At 35.5% G+C, this 10,171-nt stretch overlaps 1 protein-coding gene and 1 long non-coding RNA gene across 2 annotated transcripts; one reads left to right on the forward strand and one right to left on the reverse strand.

Annotated features, from left to right (window-relative positions):
* Nucleotides 1–3,611: 3,611 nt before the first annotated feature.
* LOC142232386 (uncharacterized) lies at nt 3,612–3,972 on the reverse strand. The gene is made up of 2 exons (XR_012721113.1): nt 3,869–3,972; nt 3,612–3,800 (listed from the first exon to the last, which is right to left on the reverse strand). It is a non-coding gene; the product is annotated as an uncharacterized LOC142232386 (long non-coding RNA).
* Nucleotides 3,973–4,723: 751 nt separating this feature from the next.
* RNaseZ (ribonuclease Z) lies at nt 4,724–7,592 on the forward strand. Its single transcript, XM_075299655.1, has 3 exons — nt 4,724–5,349; nt 5,405–6,209; nt 6,269–7,592. The coding sequence occupies exons 1-3, from the start codon at nt 4,822–4,824 to the stop codon at nt 7,423–7,425; spliced, it is 2,490 nt and encodes an 829-aa protein (XP_075155770.1). The 5' UTR covers nt 4,724–4,821; the 3' UTR covers nt 7,426–7,592.
* Nucleotides 7,593–10,171: the final 2,579 nt, after the last annotated feature.

Raw genomic sequence — 10,171 nt, forward strand, 5'->3', positions numbered from 1 at the left:
CATTCGGTGGTATAGACTCTGACTGGCTCGTTGTCAAACGTCTGACAGGTGTATTCTCGTCGTATCCCACGTTTACCGTTATTTCGGCATCGCACCATGTCATTACACGACGCTTCATATCCAGATTGAGGCCAAAAGCAATCATGAAATCCACTCCAATTATAACTTCGTCTACTATATCGGCCACAATGAAATCATAAGTAACGGATTTGTTAGCAATAGTTAATTTTACGGTGACCTTTCCATATACGGTTGCGGGTTCCCCTGTAGCCGTGCGTAGCTTGACTCCAATCAGTGGTGTAACTTTTCCTTTTACTAAATCAGATCTAATGATAGACTTTGATGCACCAGTATCCAACGTCAAAGTACGCTTGTCGCCATTAATAACACCCGCAATAGTTAAATTGTTATTTTTCTGTTGAACTATTGCTATGGAGATGGTGGGGCCATCGTCTGTGGGAGCCAGCTCTTGCCCCGCTGAACTAGCTCGATTTAGTTTAAAGGTGACTCACTTGACTGTGGGGTCACCTTCTTATGGCTATTGTTTAATGGAGATGGTGATGTGGACCTTGACCGTTTGCGTCGTGCTTTGCATTCTCGAGCTAGATGTCCCGGCTTATCACAGTTATAGCATTTGATCCGGGATTTATTTGCCTCTTGCTTCATTTCTTGCATTGCCTGCTTCATGGCCTCTTTCATCGACTCAATAACGGACTTTGATTCATCACACTCTGTCTCTACTTTACGTACCTTGTGAATTTGAGGCCGCGCTAGTAATCTCGCAGTCTCCTGTGCAAGTGCGAATGTTACTGTTTCAGCGAATGTAGCCTTTTGTGACGCATATGTTGCACATTTTATATCTGGGTCTCGAATTCCATTGACGAAGGTTTCAATCTTGATGCGGTCCACAAGAGGATGACTCTCACCTGGGTATGTCAAAAGCACTAGCCGCTCAACTTCTGTTGCGAAATCTTGTAGGGTTTCATTCGATTTCTGGATTCTTCCTCTCAATTCCATTCTGAAGATGTCCTGCTTGTGCTCTCCACCATACTTGCGTTGAAGTGCCGCTATTACTTCATTATAGTTATTTCTAGAAGCAGCGGGAATGCTTTGTATCACATCAGCAGCATTGCCCTTTAATGCCAATAGAAGTTCAATTGCTTTATCATCGTCATTCCACAAATTTCTACAAGCAACCATTTCGAATTGGAATTTGAAGACATCAAATGACGTTGAGCCATCGAAAACAGGAGTTTTGATTTTTGAGCCCTCGATGACGCGCACTGGACCACCTTTAATTTCCAGCTCTGACATTTTTTTCTCGATGTGCAGAAACTTCTCATCATGAACCATAATTTTCTCATCCACGGAAAGAACTTTCTTATCCAATTCCACAATTTGATTTTCTATATGGTCCACACGTTTCTCCATGCCTTCAGAAATTTGTTGTAATTTTTCGTTGAGAATTCTAGAATTTTCGTCGAATTTTTCTTCCAATTTTCTAGAACTTGCTTCCATTTTTCTAGAATTTTCTTCCATTTTTCTAGAATTCTCATCCATGATTTTTCTAGAGTTTTCTTCCATCATTTTGCTCAAAACATTGAGCATTGATGTGTAATCCACAACACTCGAAGCCACAGATGGAGTTTCTACACTGCTTGTATTGACGAGTATTGATTCATCAATGTCTTCCTTATAATCAAACTCATGCGTCGCAATGTCCATATTACGCCGTTCAAACTCTTCCAGTAGACGCTTTTGAAGCTGGGCCTTATTGCCTGTTGTCGGCAGCTCCAGTTTGCTCAATTCCTTTTTTAAGTCTTCCACACGAAGCTCATTAAACTTCATTGTAGATTTTTTTTCGTTATTTCACTTCCGACACCAATTGTTACGTTTTTATATTTAGGCGTTTTTAATTACCCGACAATTAAAACACAGTTCTTTTAAATAACGACAATCTACAATTTATTTACTATGACTTCACACTTTACAATTCGTTCACACTGAAGTTATTCGTTTGACGCTTTAATTAAGACTGACTCGTTAGCAGCATGCGAGCGCTTGTATATATGACGGTGTGGCAATACGAGAACATTCTGGTAGCACTACAATATTCTGGCAACGCCAGAACATTCTTAGACAATGCTAGAGGGATCTACGACCATTAAGTTATTCGTCTGGTGGCTGCCAAACACATACACACTCACATAGATATATGCTCGCATTACTACAACAACAATGACAATAGACAATGAGATAAAATGAGAATGCAGAATAACAAAGCAAAGGGGTTGCTATTCTATGAGAGAGTAAGAACTAACATTTCGGTAAGCAAACAAAAGAACATAAAAGAAATTCAGGAAAATACTAGAAAATGAATAGATGATTCCAACAAGTGATAGCAAAATTTTATCGTTACAATTTGAAATTTTAAATTAACTGAAACTAATTTAAATAAACTTATATCTATAATTATCAAATTCGTAACAGTATAATGGCCAGGCTAGTGGAGAAAGTAGGGCTGCCATTCGGGATAATGTTTAGGATTTTATTTTGTACTTCATGCTGCCTCTTGAAAATATCAAGGCATCCAAAGTTTCATCCGATAAGGGTGGTACTATGTTCGATTTTCGCGTTGAAATTTTCTCGGTTACTTTATTAAAATAGTGCGATTAAAACCCGATAATTTAACTTAGATTTGGCCAAGATTTAGCAGACATATATTTGTTTTCATTTATAATTTTGATTGATTCAGAAAAAGTAATCGCGAATATAAATGGATTTCCAACTCGAAAGCCGAACATAGTACGGGCTTATATACGCGATCTTATCGTATTGCAGATGAAAAACATATCTTACAGTCGGCACTGGTCTAAGGTTCGTTTATACTGAATGAAGACACCAATTTATAATATAAAAAATCCTAAAACGCCACAAATTTACAAAATTTGATTATTTTATAGGGTTACCGAAAAATCCAAGAATTCAAAATGAATAATCCCGTCCCGAAAAACACGGGATTTCGGGACGGGATTAGTCCCGAATGACAGCCCTAGGAGAAACATTACGGTTATCGTTACCTCACTGGTGAACAAACGAACAATGGTTTGTTTTCCCTGTCGTACATGTAGTTAATTTAAATTAATTAAAAGCTAGCTATTTCTCAATTAGTAGTGGTTGACACTTGGATTGATTTTATATGGACTCAACTAACTATTTTAACATGGCGATGTCATAGGAAGTAGTCAAATGTCTAACTCTGCACTACTTTTAATTAGCTTAAAGTTAGTTACCAATACGTTAATTTAAAGTTATTTTTTAATCAACTAAAAGTTCCCTGCCAACATTTTTTGAATTTGGGGGCGCTTCTGAGAATCCCCACTACGTCGAAAACAGTCATATACGATATCCAAAACTCCTCGGAAAAGCGCCGTCACTATTGAGAAGTTGTACCACGCCAAGTTGCTACAAAAAAGTATCGCATGAGTGCAATTATTAGGTGCCCTTCTGGATGCATTTAGAAGGACGCCAATAAGAGCCCCTTCAAACAATCAGACAAAGTGCATTTTAAGATAGTTGTAAAAGAAACATTGTGGTCAAGTAAAACACGATTGTTTAGATGTTTATTGATTTTATTAAACATTTATAAATTCTCATAAATATAACATTTATACGACTATCACATCACATTTAACATATTTTTATGCATTAATAAAAGATTGATGTTGAGTTACAAGTTGCAAGTTACATGTTGTAGCGTCTATCAGCCAGTGCTTTTATTTCCAATGGAGGCAGCGTGTCTGGAAAAATATTTGAAAAACTATCACTTTATTCCATTTGGAAAGTCAAAAATTGTTCACCAATATACCTTTCACAATTTTAAGCGAAATAACTATCTTTTCAGCACTTCATTATCATTTTTATTTAAATAAATTATAAGAAGCTAGATGTGCTTGTTGTTTCACAAAATATAAAATGGCTCTTGTAACAATAGTGGTGGCAAAGTACTTTCATGCGAATAGTGATGGCAAAATACTATCACAGTTGGCGATTGTTGCAGTGTCACTTACGAGTCTGTGGTAGCGATGAGGATGAAATGGAACTTTGAAATGCTGCTAGCCGTCACGGTATTCCGTCGCGGATTTTGGGCTTCCCATAAGAAATACACGTAAATAAGTGTTCGCCTACCGCCTATCGCTATGGTTATATTTACACACTTAAAGTTGGTCTATACAAGCGAACTTAAAGTTAGTGTTTTTGGTAGTCAGGTACTCATTTGACGACAGGGTTGCTTCATGGTATTTCCCACAAATGGAGGAAAATCCAACAAAACTGTTGACCAACTATCTCTTTAATATCTGTTGATAGGGAGACCTGACGTACTTTAAACAATTAAGTAAATGAAAGAATTAAACGTTTATGTGGCCTCTTCAAGACTATTCTCATGGCAATGTTGTATATGGACGCAGATCAGCGGTTGTATCCCTGCCAGAGTCAAGGATCCAAGTAAAAATGAAAAATTGGGCGAAACGGGCTAAAAGGTTTGCTTGCATTTCTGATTTCAGTAGCGGATATTTTTTGCATACTCGTATCTCTATTTGTTTTTCACGACATCTCTATTCATCATTTACGACATCCCTACGTCTCATTCACTTTTCGATTAGCCGCTTTTTAGCTCTATGTTATCGACAAAATGCCATCACAAATAACAAAAAAAAAACAGATGTTTTGGATGGAATGATGTTGTTTTCACGTGTGATTAGACAATTCGAAAATTATTAGGGTATAATATTACAAAATTACCTATAAATTCCAGTACGAATGTTGTTGACCGTCTTACGAAACGCTTTGCGCAACCATAATAAAGACATTCTCAAAGAACTACTCCTCAATAAGGGAAGTAAGGGCCAGAGCATGAATCCAGCACAGAATCTACAACAACAACCCAAGGGTAAATCTGATAAAACTGTTGTCTTGAGAAAAGAAAGACAACAGCAGGCAGCCAAAAAGAAAGCTGTTCCCTATATTCCTGGCACGGTAACGCTTCAAATATTGGGAGCAGGCTCAAATGGTGCCCCAGCTTCGGTTTATTTGTTTACCGACCAATCTAGATACCTTTTCAACTGCGGAGAGGGCACACAACGTTTGGCTCATGAACATAAAACGAAATTGGCTCGCTTAGAACAGATTTTTGTAACACGCAATACGTGGCCTACAATTGGTGGAATTCCTGGTTTGGCTTTGACAGTCCAAGATGCTGGTGTTAAGGAATTATCATTACATGGGCCTCCTTATTTGGATAATATTCTAATGTCCATGAGAAAGTTTGTGGTATTGAAAAATCTACAGGTATGTTGTTTATATATTTAAAAAATTGTATCTTTTTCACATTTATTTATTACAGCTGAAAACTGTGGATTGTACAGCCTCCCAAGAATTTGAAGATTCTGTGATGACAGTTAAATGTTTGCCTCTTTATCGATCGACTCAAAATGAGCCATCATCTGGGATTGCAGAAACTTATCCGGCTCAGGACTCAGTGGTCATTTCATATATCTGCACTTTGAAACCACGACCTGGTCCCTTAAATTTGGAAAAATGTGTTGAACACGGAGTTCCTCCAGGACCACTTTTGGGTCTCTTAAAAAATGGTGTAGATGTAACACTTGAAAATGGCACCCTTGTAAAATCAGCAGATGTTAGTGAGCCTAATGAAAATCCTTTATCGTTTATATTTCTGGATATACCATCCATTGAATTCCTGGGTAATTTGGAAAAACACAGTGATTTGTTAGTTAACAATCGCATTAACAAGGACAACACTCCGGAATTAGCAATAATGATACATTTTGCTCCCATCGAAGTGATCAGTAATAATGTATATAAAACTTTTCTGGAAAAGTTTGCCCCAACTACTCAACATATTTTCTTAAATTCTTCCCAAAATACCTTCTCCGGTTATATGGCTGCTCATCGCATTCAATACCAACTAAATCAATTGAATCCCAAAGTTTTTCCTGTCTTAACGGAGGCAACAAATGTTTTAAGTAGTTTGAATAGCAAGCTAAAAAAGACGAAATTGGATGACATTGAGGGGAGTATGAAGGAAAATGATAATGGCCTGTCAAGATATTCAGAGAGCTCAGAATTTCAACAAAGGCTACATGACTTGAATACCATGAGTGTTTATCATTTAAGGCCTAGAAAGGGTAAGATTGATTTCATGAAAATATAGGAGTTATTACTCATTTGCTTACCTTTCCCTTAGGTTTGGATCGAACATCAGAGGCAAAATTACAACCGAATGAATACATCAATGAGACACATATTCTGCCAGACTTTCCCCCAATGTTGGAGAAATTAAAAGCTGATCTTAAGAATTTGTCTAACTCATCTTCACCCAGGACATTTCCCAAGTATCCCATCATTACATTTTTGGGTACAGGCTCATGTATACCAAATAAGACCCGTAATGTAAGCGCCATATTGGTGCAAACACAAGAAAATGGCTACGTTTTACTTGATTGCGGAGAAGGTACATTGGGTCAAATCCAAAGAATGTTTGGTATAAACAAAGCTAAAGAGATTTTGAGAAATCTCAAAGTTATATATGTATCACACTTGCATGCGGATCATCACATAGGCCTTATAGGATTATTAACAGAGAGATTGAAATTAGCCTCTGAGGAAACAACAGAAAAACTTCAGAAAATTCTTTTGATGGCTCCCAAACAAATTGAACCTTGGCTAAATTTCTATCAGGAATGTATACACAATATAAAAGACGCCTATGAATTGATAGGCAATGCTGAAATGCTGCATGATCCTTTTAGCCTAAGTAAAACTCATGAAGATCTAGGTATAGAATCTATAGCCACATGTATGGTTAAACATTGTCCCCATTCATTTGGTGTCAAACTGAATTTGAAAAATGTGGAAGATGGTCAACAAAAACCTCTAAGCTTAGTTTATAGTGGAGACTCAATGCCTTGTCAAGATCTTATTGATTTAGGTCAAAATTGTACGATATTAATACATGAGGCCACAATGGAAGATGATCTTGAAGACGAGGCCAAATTGAAAATGCACAGCACAATCTCTCAAGCTATACAGCAGGGAAAAAGTATGAATGCCCAACACATTATCTTAACACACTTCTCTCAACGCTATGCTAAACTTCCACGTTTACCGGCTAATGCACAACATAAACTAGGCCCTGAAAGCGACTCCAATACACTTCCTGATATGTCAAATATTTCCATAGCATTCGATAATATGCAAATTTCCTTAGATGAATTACAACATTTTCACCTTATGTATCCTGTCATGCGTTCCCTATTTGCCGAACATGCTGAAGAATTGGAGCAGAAGGCGCTTAAACGAGAATTAAAGATGGAAAGAAAACGAAAGTTAATGAATTCTTAGGTTTCCCGTATTTAATTATGTATTAATTTATTTTTGTACTGAATTGTTGTAATTGCAAATTATTAATTATATTTTACCTTAATGACATAACGAATATTATGTAACTGGAAACAAAGTAAATAAATAAAAGAAAACTTTATGAAAAAGTTGACAAATAAAAAATCTAATTTGCTAAATTGTTTTTAACAGATTATACGGCAAGGAAAATTTGGCGGTATTGACATCTTACTGTCTGTTTTGAGAACTAAAAAACAATTCGTTCGCCTTTATTAAGATCCTAATTTGTTGGCATGTCCGCCATGCATGTATACGGTCATGGGTTCAAAGTTTCGACCAAACAGCGGTTGGTTATCGCCTTTGTCATCCGACTCATGCTGTGTAACTCAATTGAAGAATCGTATTCGTCAACGCATTCGAATACAACGTAGACACGTAATGCTGGCGACTTTCTAAGCATTTCAAAGCTGCTCTAAGTGAAAGTCCCTTGTCATTGAGCAAAACATAGAATCGGTCAGCACTCATTGATAAGAGAGAAGTTCGCCACTTGTGGTATCACAATGGACTGAATAGTCTAAGTGAGCCTGAAATAGCGGTCTGCCATTATACCTAACGTAACCTAACCTAACATAGGGAGCTATGAATGGAAGAGTAAATTTCATGCGATCCGGTTGAAATTTGGTAAGTGATGTCAGTATAGGCCCTTTAACAACCATGCAAAAATTGGTATAGAACGATCACTAATTATATATTGCACCCATATAAACCCTTTATTATTTGCCCTTTATCAAATATGCAAAAACTAGTACAAATCGATCCATTATTAGGTATAGGTTCTTGGAGGTGTAAATTTCATCCGATCCAGTTGAAATTTGGTACGATGATGTTAGGCAAAAAATTAATCGATATCGGTTCATTATTATATATATACTCGTAGTCACCACGCAAAAAAATGAGTCGTAAATATCCATAATTATATACATATATCTTCCGTATCCTCCGTCCAGTCCATATGTTTTCCATATGTGTTATGCCCAGTTATGATGTCGCCATTAGAAATCCAGAGTTCCGTGAAAGCTCTAAAATCTCTACAACAGCGGTTGACTACGTTCGGCGTTTTGTGTGCATTGCCCAAGACTTCATCTGTATAAATGTTAGATTAGCTTAGAGTAGCAAGCACGGCTGCCACAATTGGAATTCTACCAAAAATGGAAGATTTTGTACTGTTAGGTATATTGGCAGAATTCTTGATGTTTTGGTAGATTTTGAAAAATATTCCTCTCCAACTAAGATTTACTCCACAAATTTGCTATAAAAATACAATTTTGACAAAATTTTCTATAAAACAAAAAAATTGATAAAATTTTCTATAGAAATAAAATTTTCACAAAATTTTCTAAAAAACTAAAATTTTGACAAAATTTTCTATAGAAATAAAATATTGACAAAATTTTCTATAGAAATAAAATTTTTTACAAACTTTTCTATAGAAATAAAATTTTTTACAAAATTTTCTATAGAAATAAAATTTTGACAAAATTTTCTATAGAAATAAAATGTTGTCAAAATTTTCTATAGAAATAAAATTTTGACAAAATTTTCTACCGAAATAAAAATTTGACAAAATTTTCTATAGAAATAAAATTTTGACAAAATTTTCTATAGATACAAAATTTTAACAAAATTTTCATCAGAAATAAAATTCTGACAAAAATTTCTATAGAAATAAGATTTTGACAAAACTTTCTATAGAAATAAAATGTGGACAAAAAATAAAATAAAATTTTGACAAAATTTTCTATAGAAATAAAATTTTGACAAAACTTTCTGAAGAAATAAATTTTTGCAAAATAATATTTTTTGGTAGTTTATGCACGCAGAGAAGGAATATGATCACCTCAACCATGTTTCAAGAGCAAAATGTTATTTTTGGATGGTGACCATGTAACATGTTTATGGCAAAAATGTTCTTTTCTCGCCAAAAATAATATGCTTGCCGAAATCAGACACATAATCTCCGAGAAAATAACATGGTTGCGACAAACATGTTACATGGTCACCATTCAAAAATAACATTTTGCTCTTGAAACATGGTTGAGGTGATCATATTCCTTCTCTGGGTGTGGTAAGATTTTTTCCAAATGTTGGTAGATTATTTTAGTACGCGATCGATAAATTCTTATCTAGAAAGTGTTCGTGTTGAAGCGTATGTTAATATAGAATCACATGCTTTTTCAACTAACATTCTTGAAATTCAATAAAATCATGTTTTTGACTGTGGCTTTAAAAAATCGAGATTTTCTTCGCGCATGAACTTGTCTGGTTTACCAAATTTTAAAAATACTATTAACAATTAAGTTTATTAAAGTTTTTCTGAAAATATTTTGTCAAAACTATTATACCATAAATCTGATATCGGCTCAAAAATTTCTACACAAAAGGTACTAAATCATTAGCGGGGGTACTACGGTACTGACCAGGGTGAAAGAGTATTGAACAAGAATATACGGCCGTAAGTTCGGCCAGGCCGAATCTTATGTACCTTCCACCATGGAACGAAAGACTGTCATCTACAATCGAATTAATTGGGTTGTGGTAGGGTTAGTGCAGCAAATGTAGTATAGGTTGGTAATGTGGTATAGTAGCTTTTTTCTCTATCTAACAACATACGAATAACTAAACCAAGCTGAATAGATTGTGGCTGTCAGAAAATTAAGCAATCAAAGATCAATTTGATTTTTGCAACTCT

Source organism: Haematobia irritans, chromosome 3 (genome assembly GCF_050003625.1).
Source record: "Haematobia irritans isolate KBUSLIRL chromosome 3, ASM5000362v1, whole genome shotgun sequence".
Classification (NCBI taxonomy): Eukaryota; Metazoa; Arthropoda; class Insecta; order Diptera; family Muscidae; genus Haematobia; species Haematobia irritans.